At 45.5% G+C, this 16,632-nt stretch overlaps 1 protein-coding gene across 5 annotated transcripts in view; it reads left to right on the forward strand.

Moving 5' to 3' along the window:
• Positions 1-16,632, forward strand: part of SH2B2 (SH2B adaptor protein 2) — a 126,990-nt gene that overhangs the window by 96,383 nt on the left and 13,975 nt on the right. For all 5 annotated transcript variants that reach the window (XM_056558506.1, XM_056558502.1, XM_056558503.1 and 2 more), the window contains exons 6-8: positions 3,029-3,205; positions 11,952-12,145; positions 13,515-13,686. In XM_056558506.1, coding sequence (XP_056414481.1) covers positions 3,029-3,205; positions 11,952-12,145; positions 13,515-13,686 — 543 coding nt within the window. The remainder of the gene's footprint in view (positions 1-3,028; positions 3,206-11,951; positions 12,146-13,514; positions 13,687-16,632) is intronic.

The raw sequence follows: 16,632 nt of genomic DNA on the forward strand, positions 1-16,632 counted from the left end.
AAAAAAAGCAGCCCTGGTCTAAGCAGTAAACGGCAGCTGATGATGATAATGTCAAGCTACACAAGGTACAGCTTCCCTGAACTTTATGGGTGGCTAGAGATAGGGAGACAACCATGACGTTACTTTTCAGGGACAGCCAGGGCCGTTTGAAGGAACTTGGGGGCCCCAAGCAAAATGGACATGGAGCCCCCCCCCCCCCCTTGATGTTCACGCATGTCACTTTCTAGGGCCAGCGTCAGGACATAGTAACGCCGGCCCTTGAATACTGGGAGCGCGACGTGAGTCAACGTCAATACGAGGCCCCCACATTGGGTGCAGCAGAGTTCCCCCCACATTAGGTGCAACAGAGTTCCCCCCACTTTAGGTGCAGCAGAGTTCCCCCCACATTAGGTGCAGCAGAGTTCCCCCCACATTAGGTGCAGCATAGTTCCCCCCACATTAGGTGCAGCATAGTTCCCCCCACATTGGGTAGGCAGTGTTCCCCCCACATTAGGTAGGCAGTGTTCCCCCACATTAGGTTGGCAGTGTCCCCCCCCCCACATTAGGCTGGCAGTGTTCCCCCCACATAAGGCTGGCAGTGTTCCTCCCACATTAGGCTGGCAGTGTTCCCCCACCTTAGGCTGGCAGTGTTCCCCCACATTAGGTAGGCAGTGTTCCCCCTACATTAGGCTGGCAGTGTTCCCCCCACATTAGGCTGGCAGTGTTCCCCCAACATTAGGCTGGCAGTGTTCCCCCCACATTAGGCTGGCAGTGTTCCCCCCACATTAGGCTGGCAGTGTTCCCCCCACATTAGGCTGGCAGTGTTCCCCCCACATTAGGCTGGCAGTGTTCCCCCACATTAGGCTGGCAGTGTTCCCCCACATTAGGTAGGCAGTGTCCCCCCCCCACATTAGGCTGGCAGTGTTCCTCACAGACATACAGCCTCCAGTGTATGGCTGGAGGCTGTATGCCTGTTTACTGCCCCACTTCAGTGCTCCGACCAATGTTCCTCCAGGCCGGCCATAGCATTAGTTTCCGGGACCGGAGAAGCGGTTGTCGGAACACCGAAGATGACATTGCGCTGGTCACTTACCAAGCTGGCCAGCGCACGTCTTCCTCCTCTGTCAGTGACTTCCCGGTGTGCGCTATCTCCCGGTGGCCCCTGCGTTTTTAAACTAAACTGGGGGCCGCAGAGAGTTAACGGGGGCATCCCTGTGTCCCGAAAACATCTTTCGGGACACAGGGATGTCCTTAATAGTGATGGGGGGAATTGCTCCTTCGCTACAGGACGGGCAAGCACCGGCTCTGCTTGGGGCCCCGGGCCAGCTCAGGGCCCCAAACAATTGCTTGGTTTGCCTGTCCTGTAGCGACGGGCCTGGGGACAGCAAGGGCCATCTGGAGGAGGGAGACAGGCTTAGACTGTGTTAACACAGTCCAGACTCTTTCCTGCACATAGCACTAGCTAAGCCCCACCCCCATTTCTCCATCTTAATTTCTATGTTACTAGAGACAGAATTTCTATAACAGGTAGTAAACAGCAGTTTAAAAGGATGTGAGGCACCTAGTGGCCAAGATTTTAGAGCTTTTTTTTCTGGGGTAAGCCATCACTTTTGGTAAAAGAAAAACTGATTTACAAATATGTTACAGATCTCATGGGTAATTTAATGGAAGGTTGTTGTTTAAAATGACAGTCTGGTATGAGTGCAGTTTTAGTAATAATTTTTTATAGTCCTTGGATCATCCCATTTTATGTAATTACTAGTGCACAATAAAGCTAAAGTCTTTGCGGATGCCATTCAGAAATGTTCTTTTCTGTCTAGTACTTGTAGCACATTCCTTCCAGCAAAAAGCAATAAAGCTGCATAATATCTACTATTACACGGTAGTAAGAACACTGACAGCAGATGAGCAGAGGTCCTCTTATCTGCAGTGAGCTCGTCTGTTTGTAGCTATGATTAACCAGAGAGCTATGTTGACTGCCATATTTTTAATTAACCATGAATATTAATAAGTTCTGTCTGGTTATTGGCCTCTGTGACTGAACGCAATAATGTTTCTCATTTCTGGCCATCTTTTAGAATTATTAATGATATTGTAAACAGCTCTATGTGCAGGATCCATAAAATGAACATATGGAATACAGCGAGGGGCTCTGCTGTTACTGCATAATCTGTTATTCAGGGGGTGGAGGACAACCTGTTGTGCTAATATATATTTGGATTTATTGTGATTCACTTCTAAATATTTTATGACCTGCCTTATATTTGACTTTTGCCAATTTTATTTGCACTATGGTTAAAGGGTATTCCGGCTTTATACAGCTTGTCCCCTATCCAAAGGACCCCCGCGATCTCGGTGCAGCCCCCGGCATTCTGTGCCGGGCGCTGCCTCCGAGACGGGGACATATGACGTCATGCCCCCCCAGTGACATCACGCCATCCCCCTCCATTCATGTCTAAGATGTATAAAGCCAGAATACCCCTTTAAAGGAGTAGTCCAGTGGTGACTCAGTGGTGAACAACTTATCCCCTATCCTAAGGATAGGGGATAAGTTGCAGATCGCGGGGTCCAACCGCTGGGGCCCCCTGCGATCTCCTGTACCGAGCCCCGACAGCCCACGGGAAGGGGGCGTGTCGACCTCCGCACGAAGCGGCGGCCGACTCGCCCCCTCAATACAACTCTATGGCAGAGCTGAAGCGCTGCCTTCGGCAATCTCCAGCTCTGCCATAGAGATGTATTGAGGGGGCGTGTCGGCCGCCGCTTCGTGCGGGGGTCGACACCCGCTATCTGGCCGGAGAGCCTGGCCCCCGTACAGAGAGATCGCGGGGGGCCCCAGCGGTCGGACCCCCCGCGATCTCAAACTTATCCCCTATCCTTAAGTTTTTCACCACTGGACTACTCCTTTAAGTATTATTTTAGTTCCTTCTATAATAAAAAAAACTTCATGTGCTGCATCAATCCTATTAAATGTATGATGGTATATAAGGAAATATGTGCAGTGTGGTGTGTGCATTATATAGTGAGAAATATCTGCTTGTATTCACCTCAGGAGCTTACCGACCGCTTGAAATGTGTGGTCAGGATGTTTCTGCAATGTCTGCCGTTTCTCCACCTGCTGTAACTCCTCGGAGCCGGGAGCATGCTTCAGCAAACCACCTGGTACACGTCCCTCTAGAGAACTTCCTACAGACCTTGGAGACTCCTCCTGCAGCTAACCAAGGAGCAGGTACACTAAGCAGCCCATTAGAAGTCTATTGATCTCAGCAGCAGTCAGCTGGATTGCACTTTAATTAAAAAAGGGGAAAAAAAATAATTGGCTGAAGCACAACCTGAATTCTGCAGCTGGTAATACAGATAAGCTGGTCATGGAGGCAGCAATAAAAGAATGAACTGACAATAAAAGAAGAACACACCATTATCTTTTTGGAACTATAGAGATTGGTTTTGACTGATGATAATTTGACCCACCAGTTGTAACAAGTTTAGGTCTTCTCATGATTAATGTGGGATCTAATCAGTAAGGATACACGTGATACACATTTTCACATGGAAAATCATTCTGAGGGTGCTCTAAGGCACTTGAATCGTGTTTTTCGATGCATTTCTCAGCTGCATCAGGTTCTGCATACAGTTCTTAAAGCGCAACTGTCATGAGTTTTTAGCCCACCCAGACTACTACAATGTTGTTACAGATGTCCGTAACGTGAGTGTAACCATACCTTTTATGGGTTTTCCTCTTTCTTTTATAACTTATAAAATACATTTATCCAGCGGTCTGGCACAGTCGGATAGGCGTAGCTTGGGGTTCGCAAAGCCCCGCCGGCACGCCAATCCTCTCCTTTCAGCGCTGGGATCGCTGTGTAGTAAGACGCAGCGCATGCGCCCCTCCCTTCCTCTAGTACTGCACCTGCGCAGTGAGCGAGCGGGAGCGACTGCCAATGCAGGGTGGTGGCACGCGCACGTTAGAAGGGGTGCATGTACTGTGTCTTACTACACAGCGATCCCAGCACTGAAAGGAGAGGATAGGCGTTGTGGCTGAGGGGCTTTGCGAACCCCAAGCCACGCCTATCCGACTGTGCCTGACTGCTGGATAAATGTATTTTCTAAGTTATAAAAGAAGGGGGAAAACCCATAAAGGTATGGTTACACTCATGTTATGGACATCTGTAACAACATTGTAGTAGTCTGGGGGCTAAGAACTCATGACAGTTGCGCTTTAAATACCTAAAATATCTTATAACATTGTATCAATTATTAGAATAGACTGTGTATTTTCTAAAGCAATTATCCAAGAGGGCGCTATTTCACCTTGCGCTAGCAGCTGCAGATATTGCATGTGGTTATAAACTGCAGGTATGACCTGGACTTCTGGATTTAAACACTGACAAGTCCAGATGCAAAATACAATTGTTGGGTACTTACTTCAGAAAATACACAGAATTTCCAATAACTGATTCTATATTGCAAGACTGTTTTAGGCCATTAAAAAAAAATGCATGCAAAAGCTGAAACTGCAGAAATATGTGATTCAACTGCTACGTGAGAAGACAGCCTTACATGTTCAGGTATCAAATTTATTTTAGGTTAAAAACTCCATCAATAACCTGAACAAAATCAGAAAACCCTAAAGGTATTAGAGCACATGTTCTTACAAACTGTTTGTCCTTTTAGAGGTTTGTTTCCTGATAAATTATTTAAAAAAAGGTCTGATAAGGAAAAAAGGTATCTACAGTATATTTAGTGATTAGATATTCTGCATTGCTGAACAGATATCCTCCCTGGGGCTCACAAACCTATTATCCTTTATTTTACACAGACAGTACACAGTATTCGTTCACCCAATATTAAAGAAAAAACAATGTTTTCAAATTAACTGGTGCCACAAAAGTTATACAGATTTGTAAATTACTTCTATTTTAGAATCTTAATCCTTCCACTACTTATTAGCTGCTGTATACTTCAGAGAAAGTTGTGTAGTTCTTTCCAGTTTGACCTCAGTGCTCTCTGCTGCCACCTCTGTCCATGTCAGGAACTGTCCAGAGTAGGAGCAAATCCCCATAGCAAACCTCTCCTGCTCAGGACAGTTCCTGACATGGCCAGAGGTTGCAGCAGAGAGAATTGTGGTCAGACTGGAAAGAACTACACAATGTTTTCCAAAGTATACAGCAGATGATAAGTACTGGAAGGCTTTAGATTTTCAAATAAAGCAATTTACAAATTTGTATAACTTTCTGCCATCAGTTCATTTAATAAAATGTTTTTTCTTCTGGAGTACAAAGGGGTATGTAATCATTAAAGGGAATGGTAATCTATGCAAGTGAAATTAAAAAAACAATCTCAATTAACTCATGTCTGCAAAATGGTTCCCAGAATTTAAAGGGGTTATTTCCATCTCAGATATTTATGGAATATCTACAGGATCTCATTGTGGTGGCCCAGTACGGGAGGTGTTGCCCCGTACTATTGCTGCCCTGTCAGGCAGCCTCCCTTCAGTGTCCCCTATGTAAATATGTTTATTATGTATTATACTGAGTGTCAAGAAAGCATTGTCACTTTAAGACTGTTTACCACGTGAGTTGTCATGTGATTGTTATCCCGGAGGTATAATTGACCAGGTGACTTAAGGGTTCCCCCCAGAGCCTCCCCCATAAAAGCCCTGGGTGGAGCCTCTGCTCTCTCTCTTGCTTCCTGCTGAGGTCCAGTCAAGTCATACCTAAGTGTGTGTCCAGAGTCATAGGAGGCCACAGTCACAGTCTTGTCAGTCATCAGTCACAAGTCAAGTCAGTCACAGTCATCATTTGTCAAGTCATCATGGCCTGCATTAAATTGACCTCATCTACTACAAGTCCCAGCCTCGTAAAGCCTAGTAAAGCTACCGTTATCCGTAACTTGGCATCGGAGTCATTATTGCCCCCGAGCCTAGCCCAGGATCCAGCGGTATACCTTCAGTGGTATTGAGGATAAACTACGCCCTGGCATCATGAATACAAGGGGTTAATGCCATCTGCCCCTAGGGTAATTCCATCTGCCCTTTGCATCACACCCCATACCGCAACTTTTGGCGTCCTATGGACAGGATATGGGTGTGCGCCTAAAGCGACAAGTCCTCCCCCAGTCTGAACTGTGTCCAGTATTGTCAGTGAAAATCGCATGCTGATGCAAATAAAATTTGCACCAGAAAGTGTACAGGACTTTACCAGTGAAAAGTGTTATACCCGAGGTGCTTGTGAAATAGATGGGGGAGATGAAGAAAAGACTGTTATCTGCCACTGTGAATTGTATAGAGGTGCTACCTGAAAGGGTTCATTTGGTCCAGCGTTTTCCGCACTTGTGAGCGGTCGCAGCTTCGCCCCGTCAGTCCCGTCAGTCCTCAGCAGTGACGACTCTTCAGTGCTGCGAGGAGGAAACAAAGAGCCGCCCTGTTTAGCAAAGGGGTAGATTTTGCCGACCGGACCAAAACAGGAAGTTCCCTGGGCGCAGCCATATTGGAAGCTTCGGCTGATGCGCTCGTCTCTGTTGTTACCTGTCAAGCACCCGCTGCAGTGCAGACTCTGCAAACACCAATGATTGTCAGTATCAAGTCCCGGTGTCAGTAGCGATTAGTATTAAGCGTTAGTACCCGCAAGTCTGGTCTCAAGACGAATTACAATCGGGTGCCTGCAAAATAGAGGGGGAGCATCCATTACAGTACCCTCATCAGTCAAGTCAAAGCCGCTCCCAAGCTACAGTAATCATCTTAAAGGAGAATGCACCTTATTTCCCTTAAAGCCACAGCGCACTCAAAATTCAACAGGATGTCAGAACCCAGCTCTCCAGATCAACCAGGCGATAGCACCCCTTCATCTACAGCAGCGTGGTCATCACCTGCCCCAGCAGCCAGGATCTTGCCAGCCCTGCCTGCAATCAGCATCAAAAGTCCTGGTGTTCCATTGTCTGCACCAGTATTCATGGGGAACCCTGTCCTCCCTACCAATAATGGAGACCCCTTCACCTTGAGGGATTTCAGAAGAGAGGATCCATAGTTTGTTTGTCTTTTACTCTTTCCCTCCTAACCAACAGGTGCAATTGCTCACAGGACAACTTCAGGGACCAGCGTTAGAGGAAATCTGCACCTGGCCAGCCTATGAGAAGGCAACTGTAGAGCAGATCTTTGAAGGACTGTAGCAGGTATTTGAGTCACACTCTCTATCAGAGGTACGTCTACGTCTATATGAAAGGCGACAAATGCCAGGTGAAACCTTGAGAGGGTATGCTGTAGCCCGGCAGAATGCCCTAGAGACTGTCAAAAAATTAGATGGTATAACTTCCGAGCAGGGCAACAAGGTGTTAATGGACAAATTTATTGATGGGACCCTTAATAAGTGGGACAAAGCCCAGCTGAGAATGTTAGTGGTCCAAAACCCCAACATGTCATTCCCCGCTTTCAAGAGATTCAAGCAATTGAGTCTCAATTCAGGTAATTGAGTCTGGGACTGAGTTAGAGGAAGTTTGTGCACCCCTTACACCCGTTCAAGAGCCACTAGGGGCGGTGTCATCTACTTTTCCAGTCGCTGCAGCCTGAGACTTACAGACTGTTATGCAGGATACTGAACAACTGACCAAGGCTGTAAAGGAGCTGGACACCCGGCCTGCTCCCTCTGACCGTGAAGTCGTTGATTGATACAGGGTCACAAGTGTCTACAATACCTTTAAAGTGTTTTCTATCAGCATGGGATGCTAGTTTATTGTGTGTGAGCCTGATGATGTTAACTTCCAAGTAGTTGTGTGTAATGAGCAACCAGTCCCCAGACATGGATACTGGCAGCCAACTATTTAGTTGGGAAAGCATGTATTTACCAAGCAGGGAGTGATTGTAACTAATGTGACAGATAAGGGGTCTGCCAAGTTTATATTGGGGATGAACATTATGAAATTATTTTTGCTGAAATATTAGATGCCTTGCATGCCTCTCTTCCCCATCTCTCCCCTTCATGCCAGCGGGCTGCTCAGCACCACTTGAAAGTTCTACAGGTGGAGCAGAAGTTTTCAAACAAGCAAGGTGAAATCTGCAGAGTACGAGTTCAAGACATCAGGTTGGTGACCTTACAACCCAACACGGAGACCATCATCTGGTGTTGTGCATGTCCCGGAGTCAAGAATAGGGACTATCAAGCCCTGCGGGTACCTATGCAATTGGAAGATCATCCTCTTGTTCGAGCTGAGAGAAGCCTTGTCACTGTCACTAACTGGAGTGTCCTGATGCGGTTACTAAACCTATCTGATTCTGCTACTGTCTTGCCCAAACACACTCCTGTAGCCCAGCTGTACCTCCTAGAGTCGAAGGACATTGTGACAGAACATCTGGTAGCTCGACAGCGTGCAGCTCAAGTGGCGGAAGGATCCAGTGTGATCCCTCCAGAGCCCTGATTTGCGCAACTCCAGGTTGGAGACGACACTACCCCAAGGGACCAAGTCAATGGAATCATCAATGTCGCCAAGAGGTACCATGAGACTTTGAGCAAGCACCCCACAGACTTTGGGCATACTTCAATGATCCAGCACCGAATCCTCACAGGTGATAGCCCACCTATCAAGGAAAGACACCGTCCGGTCGTGCCAAGCATGTTCTGTCAACATGAAAGACATGAAAGAGGCAGACGTGATTCAAGAAAGTCAGAGCTCCTGGGCGGTGCCACTTGTCCTGGTCAAGAAGAAAGACGGAACCATCCGCTTCTGTGTTGATTACAGGAAACTGAACAATGTCACCCATAAAGACGCTTATCCTTTGCCAAGGATCAAGGGGTCACGCACAGCCCTCGGGTCAGCTGCTTACTTCTCCACCCTGGACTTAAAGGAGATGTCCAGTATGGACTATTCCTATTCCATCCTGCCCGGGCTGCATAAAAAGAGAAAACAAACTTTCACTTACCTTCCTACGTTTCCCTGGAGCTCCACAACATCTGATTGGTCGGCTGGGCTGTCTACTTCTGTCTTCCCTTATCCCGGGACGTCACACGGCGCTTCAGCCTATCACCGGCCGCAGCAATATCCCGCCTTGGCCGGTGATAGGCTGAAGCGCCGTGTGATGTCCCGGGCTAAGGGAAGTAAGAAGTAGACAGCCCGGCCGACCGATCGGCTGTTGCGGAGCTCCGGGGGAATGTAGGAAGGTAAGTGAAAGTTTGTTTTCTCTTTTTTTGCAGCTCGGGCAGGATGGAATAGGAATATGTGACTACAAGCTGAAACGTCTGTGGCGACAGAGGAAGCAACTGTTTGTGCACAAAGGACTGTTGTACCGAAATTCTTTGGATCTGGTCTCTGGTGATCGACTTCTTCAGATTCTGGTTCCCCGAAGAGACGCGGCGATGGTCCTCAATGCATACCATGATCAGTCGGGAGACTATGGAGTCCACAAGACGGTAGCTACTGTCAGGCGGAGGTTCTACTGGATCGAAATGCGGAGTTACGTTGAGAAATGGTGCAATGAATGTGCAGTCTGTAATGTCACCAAGAATGTGCGCAAGAGCATCCCTCCATTCCGTCCAGAGTGAAAGGCCTAACCAGTTGGTTGCGCTAGAGCAATGTCAAATTGTCTCCTACCTTGTCCGGGTACACTTATGCTCTCACCATGGTGGATCACTACTCCAATTGGGTGCAAACCCTTGGGTGTCCGGAGTCTGTCTTAACGGACTGTGGAACGGCCTTCGAGGCCCGACTCTTCCAAGAGCTATGTCAATTCCATGCCTCCAAGAAACTCTGGACTACTGCTTACCAACCCCAGGGGAACGGGCTCTGAATGCATCAATCAAGTCTTTATCCACATGTTGCGAGCAGCCTCTGGGTCAAGACAAGAAGAGTGACCCCAACTGTTGTCCGAACTATTGGAGATCTATAATAACACAGTCCATTGTTCTACGGGGTACACCCCTTTCTACTTGATGATGGGGCCATGGGCAGCTGCCTAAAGATCAGACATTTGGGCTCCAAGCTCCGTTCAACAACTCTTCGCAAGCCTCCCTGGAATGGGTCTCTGACCAACAGAGAAGAATCCAAGTAGCCAATAAAATTGTCAGCAAGAAGATAGGCGAGGCTCAACAGAGACAACAAGAGGACTAATACAGTCATGCCTCTGCCAAACCCCTTCAATTGGGCGATAAAGTCTGGCTGCGGAAGTTTCCAAGGACCCACAAGTTAGACTCTATCTGGGAGACAGAACCGTACACGGTGACGGCCATACTCTATCCGGACTCTGATGTATACGAAGTGCAAAAGTCTGGGTATGTTGTTCACTGAAATCGAATCAAGTTATGTTTGAGAGAAAATCTACCAGTGCTCCCAGCACCGCCTCCTCCAGCTGTCAGATCTGCGAGAGAGTACGTCCCAGGCAAAGGAATCCACCCATCTATAGATTTCCCCATGTTTTCTCCAAATCAGCCAGCGATCTTCTGTGGCTCACCAACCCCCAGGGCTGGTTCAACCCACATTAGTCTCCACACCAGCTCCTGTCTTGTCACCGTTGGTTTCTGCCTATACACCAGTCAGGGTGCCAACCCTGTCACCAGCCTCTCCAGCACAGCTGCCAGCGAGTCCAGCCAGTCCTGAACTAATACCAGCTCCTGAATTCGCTGAGGGAGAGCCAGCTGCAGCTTCAGAAGTCCCAAGAGCTCCAGAAATATCAAGGGTTCCAGATTCTCCAGAGGTGGTGTTGCGCAGATCCCAAAGGTTGACACAAGGATAACTACTAGCCAGATATAGGGAATAATAATAATACAGTCATGGCTGTAAATGTTGGCACCCCTGAAATTTTTCAAGAAAATTAAGTATTTCTCACAGAAAAGGATTGCCGTAAAACATTTTGCTAGACACATGTTCATTCCCTTTACGTGTATTGGAACAAAACCAAAAAGGGAGGGAAAAAAGCACATACGACATAATGTCACACCAAACTCCAAAAATGGGTTGGACAAAATTATTTGCACCCTTTCAAAATTGTTAGGGGATGGGGATAGGTAAAAGAAAGTAAGAAAAGAGGGTGGGGAATGAGATGGATAGAAAGGGAGTCTGGGAGGCAAGGAGAAAGAGAAGAAATAGACAGAGAAGAGGGGGGGGGGTACAGATAAAAGAGCACAGTAAACCAAAACTACGGACAGGTGCCCCACACATCAACCGCAAGGAAGAGAGGGACACAACAATATACAGACCGGGTAATATGAATAAGGGTGTTAATAAGCAATTCAAATGCAGAATCAAGACATGACAAATGAGATAGGTACAGTAAAAGCTTGTCATCTGTGGGCTAGAAATGTGAGTCAATAGAGAAAAGCAAGATGGTCAGAGGTAGGTCACAGCTAGTCCCCATAAGAAAAAAGCAGAGATATTTAAATAAACAAGAAGGTTCATGGGAAAAGATATAGGGAAATAGGGGATATACAGGTGTTCATCATTTGGAGAATTGTACTACTTTGTTGCTTTATGCTACTGGTGCTTTTGAATATTATGTTGCTATAAGGTTTTTAAGACTTTAATAAATTGTTAAAATTAGCTTCCTAAGTGTTGTTTATGGTTTGATGATTAGAAACTATCGATACGTTGTGTCGAGTCGTCAGTGATAGTGAAAAGATATAGGGACAACTTCACCAAAAGTGAGGGGGACAGCTAGCCCCACGTGTTCGGCCACCTGCTACGGCGGCTTCCTCAGGAGACATTGTTTACAAAAGCTCCTATTAACATCTATGGAAGGTATGCTACCTGCATAAAACAACCCACTAAGCTGTTATTGGAATTCTAGCCTCCTTTAGCCAGAGCAACCAGGTCAGATGGGCCCATATTCCAGTGGATATGTCATGAATGTTTGCTATGGAAATATCCCTTTATCTGTTGGGTATATCACACTGAAGAACACAAACTTGGCTTTATCTTTCTCACATATAGGAATATTTTACAATATACAGACATATAATTATGAACTAACATATTTTGAAACCTTGTTGCATTAGGTGAAGAAGGCGAGAAAGATGCTGAAATAAATCTGTTAGAGTATCCTTGGTTTCATGGGACACTGTCAAGAATAAAGGCAGCTCAGCTTGTGCTCTCTGGTGGAACTCGGAGTCATGGACTGTTTGTCATTAGGCAAAGTGAAACACGCCCAGGAGAGTATGTGCTCACCTTCAATTTTCAAGGCAAAGCAAAGGCAAGTGTGTGGTATTAAAAATGTTCCTGTTTATCCGTAGTGTAATAACATCTATGGACACTTTTGACAATATTTGTTTTAATGAATGGGTGTTTTTTGGAGTTTAAAAACGAACAACATTTTTTTTTTTTAAAGGTTTTATTTTATAATAATATATAGTACAACCTCTCCAAAGACCACCTGTTAGCGAAGACCACCCCCTTATTCAGACCAGATTTTGTGTGAAGGATTTTCAGGCCACCATACATTATTTTCAGGGGTACTCCGGTGGAAAACATTTTTTTTTTTTTTTCAATCAACTGGTGCCAGAAAGTTAAACAGATTTGTAAATTACTTCTATTGTTGTATAATACAGAGGAAGTTCTTTTGTTTTTAAATTTATTTTCTGTCTGATCACAGTGCTCTCTGCTGACTAGTGTTGAGCGGCATAGGCCATATTCGAATTCGCGAATATTCGCGAATATATGGACGAATATTCGTCATATATTCGCGAATATTCGCATATTCGTTATATTCCCGTTTTATTTTCGCATATGCAAAAATTCGCGTATGCGAAAACTATCATATGTGCATATTAGCATATACAAAATTAACATACGCGAAAATTTCGCTAAATTTCGCATATGCGAAAATTAGCATATGCGAATTTTCGCACGCCAGTCTCACACAGTAGTATTAGAGCCTTCTTTACACCACACAAGCTGGAAGCAGAGAGGGATGATCACTGTGATGTGTACTGTGAAAAAAAAACAAAAAAAAAACGAATATTCGTAATTACGAATATATAGCGCTATATTCGCGAAATTCGCGAATTCGCGAATATGCGATATTCGCGAATAATATTCGAATTGCGAATATTCGTGAGCAACACTACTGCTGACACCTCTGTCCATGTCAGGATCCAGAGCAAGATAGGTTTGCTGTGGGGAATTGTTCCTGCTCTGGACAGTTCCTGACATGGACAGAGGTGTCAGCAGAGAGCACTGTGGACAGACAGAAAAGAAATTCAAAAATAAAAAAACTTCCTCTGTATTATACAGCAGCTGATAAGTACTGGAAGGGTTAAAATTTTTTAATAGAAGTAATTTACAAATCTTTATGGCACCAGTTGATTTAAAAAAAAAATGTTTTCCGCTGGAGTACCCCTTTAAAAGGCTGGAGAACATTGAAATTGTGTGCGGTCAGGGACATCTAGAGTGCACTGTCTCTGTGCATTTCTGTGTTTAGTGTTAGTTTAAGGGGGTTATCCAGCCTTACAAAATTGATGGCTTATCCTCATGGTTAGATCATTTTCTTACCTTACTGAAAATCGCTATAGGATCTTTAATTATACAGGTTTTAATTGTTCTTGTTTTTTTTTTCTTCTCAGCACCTGAGATTGTCCCTGAATGAGAATGGTCAATGTCATGTACAGCATCTGTGGTTCCAGACCATATTTGATATGCTTAAACACTTTCACTCCCATCCAATACCTCTAGAATCTGGTGGCTCAGCTGACATTACTCTGCGCAGTTACGTTGTTGCACAGAACCCATCATCTGGTAAGATCCCCTTGTTTGCTTACAGTACCTGGCCTCTTCTATTCTAGACATTCATAGAGGTTTTATATTGGTGACTCCTAGACAACTGATATATGTGTAACATTTTATTTTTGCATTTTTGTTCAGCACTTGCCAGTTTATTTTATTTGTCATGGATTATATAGAATGACTAGCTGAGTACACGGCGTTGCCCGGTTTTTCCTTCCTAATCATTGTTGGGGAGAAAAATCAACAAAGGAGGAAGCTTTTGACTTCATATCCCGTCCTCATATAGTGTTTTCATATCCCAACCCCATATCCCATCCTCATATCTCAACCTCATATCCCAACCTCATATCCCGTCCTCATATCTCAACCTCATATCCCAACCTCATATCCTGTCCTCATATCTCAACCTCATATCCTAACCTCCTATCCCGTCCTCATATCTCTACCTCATGGGGGGCGGCGGTGGCAGTGATAGGACTCAGGACCCCAGGACATGCAGGGGGAGAGAAGCGGGTGGTGGCGGCGGTCTCTGGCACCGCAAAAGCTGCTGCATTTCATTGATTTAAAGCGCCTGCTTTAAATCAATGATCTGCAGCTGTGTCGCCGGGGGGGATAAGTGAGAAGGCTAACGAATGTTTGCCTGTATTTGTGAGAGGGGGCGGGGTTATCACTATAAGAACCCGCGGCGTCGCTCGCACGATACGCCGCGGGTTCTTCACGTGACAGGACATCAGCTGACACGCGAGTCAGCTGATGCACAGGAGTTCCGGTTTTCAGCGCAACGGTAAGCGGCCGGGGCCGGCCGGGGTGGCGGCGTCCGCCGCAGCCCTCTCTCCGGAGGTAAGCCGGAACACGGAAGGCACCCTCAGTCAGCCCCGGCCCCGGTTCTAGCACGGCCTCCCACGTGCTTCATTGGCCCGTACTTGCGCTCCCGTTGACAGCCTGGCGGGAGCTGTTATGGGCGCCCGCTCTTATGTAAGTTAGAGGGGGATATCTTATTGCAGGACCTCGCTCCCATATGAGCTCTAGATGTTTGGGTTAGACTAAGGGTTCCCTTAAGGGTGTCCTTGCCCTTGGGGTCCCAATTTTGCGTGAGCGGCATTGGGGGGGGGTCACGTCGGGGGTCATTTCATTTTCTGCCCCCCCTTCTTTCTTTCCTGACCCCAGGCTATATGATGTATAAACTGTGTATGGCATGTATAAAACTGTATTTAACTGTGTGTGGCCACCAGCATGGCACATCTTAGTATATGCAAAGCTGCAATTTTCTGTTCATACGCTGCTCCCTTCGGGCTTTCCGTGCTTCAGACTAGTAATATAAAAAAATATATATATAGAGGATGGCAGTTGTTGTCAGTATAGTCCAATTCAGATGATTTTGCATTGGAGATAGGTGCACGTTATTGTTTTCAGTAGTTTTATGCATATGGTCATGGTTGTTCTGGGCACACGCTCCTATAAGTCATTCTACGCTTATGGTCACATAGTTGTTTTGTGCACACATCCCTTTAAATAAAAAAAATAAAAAACAGCGTTTTTGGAATCCATCATGGCGCGTTCTTCACTTTTGTCGTTTGGTTGTGCAGATAGGTTAGGTTAATGTTTGGTCGCAGTGGGCGTTACTGCATTTATACGGTACACACGGTCGTAGCATTTGTACTGTACACACGGTCGTAGCATTTATACTATACACATGGTCGTAGAATTTACACTGTACATATGGTCGTAGCATTTATACTGTACATATGGTCGTAGCATTTATATTGTATACACGGTCGTAGCATCTATACTGTATACACGGTCGTATCATTCATACTGTACACACGGTCGTAGCATTTATTCTGTACACATGGTTGTAGCATTTATTCTGTACACACGGTTGTAGCATTTATACAGGATACATGTATATAAAAAAAGAGTTATATAGTTGTTCGGTGCACACGTTCCTATAATTAATTCTACGCATACAGTTACATGGTTGTTCTGTGCACACACCCCTAAAATCTATTCCATGCATATGGTTACATAGTTATTTTGTGCACACGTTCCCTTGAGTTATTCCTCGCATACCGTTATATAGTTGTTCTGTGCACATGCTCCTATGATTTATTCTAAGCTTACTGTCATATAGTTGTTCTGTGCACATGTTCCTATAAATAATTCTACGCATTCAATCATGTAGTTGTTTTATGCACACGGTCCTTTAATTTGTTCTATAATCATATAGTTGTTCTGTGCTCACGTTCCCTTAATTTATTCTATGCATACAGTCATATAGTTGTTCTGTGCACATGTTCCCATAATTTGCTATACGCATATAGTTGTTTGAGGCACATGCTATTATATTCATACTGCGCATACAATCATGTAGTTATTCGGTGCAACGCTCCTATAATTATTGCACATGTACGGTCATTCAGCTTTGTGTGCACACGTTCACATATATGTTCTAGGCATACGGTCACATTCTATGTGCATGTGTGTATATATATGGATATGTATTTATATATGTATGGTCTTGTTTATTGGGTTTAGACACAGCCCTCCTAGGAGGGGTATGTCATGTGTTATCATTGCACGTGCACTTATTGCCTTTGTGCAGTAGCAGTGTTGCTGCATGTCATGCTGGTCGTATTGCACGTGTAATCATAGTATTTATACTGTGCAGAAAATGAAAAAAGGTATACTATATGCATCCGGAAGTGGCATTTGTGCTGTGCAGTCGCTATACGGTACTTACGCTCGTAGTAATATACTGCACATGCGCTCGTAGCTTCATACTGTGTTCACACTCGTAGCTTTTATGCCGTACATCCACTGGTAGCATTTATGATGTACATGCACTAGTTGTTTTTATGCTGTACATACACTTGGCATCAGACTGTTCGAACGGCCGTAGCATTTATGCCGCACATGCCAGTACAGCGTGGAGAGTATTACGTGCTTGAGTACGTGGTC

This window comes from Hyla sarda, chromosome 2 (genome assembly GCF_029499605.1).
Source record: "Hyla sarda isolate aHylSar1 chromosome 2, aHylSar1.hap1, whole genome shotgun sequence".
In the NCBI taxonomy this organism is placed as follows: Eukaryota; Metazoa; Chordata; class Amphibia; order Anura; family Hylidae; genus Hyla; species Hyla sarda.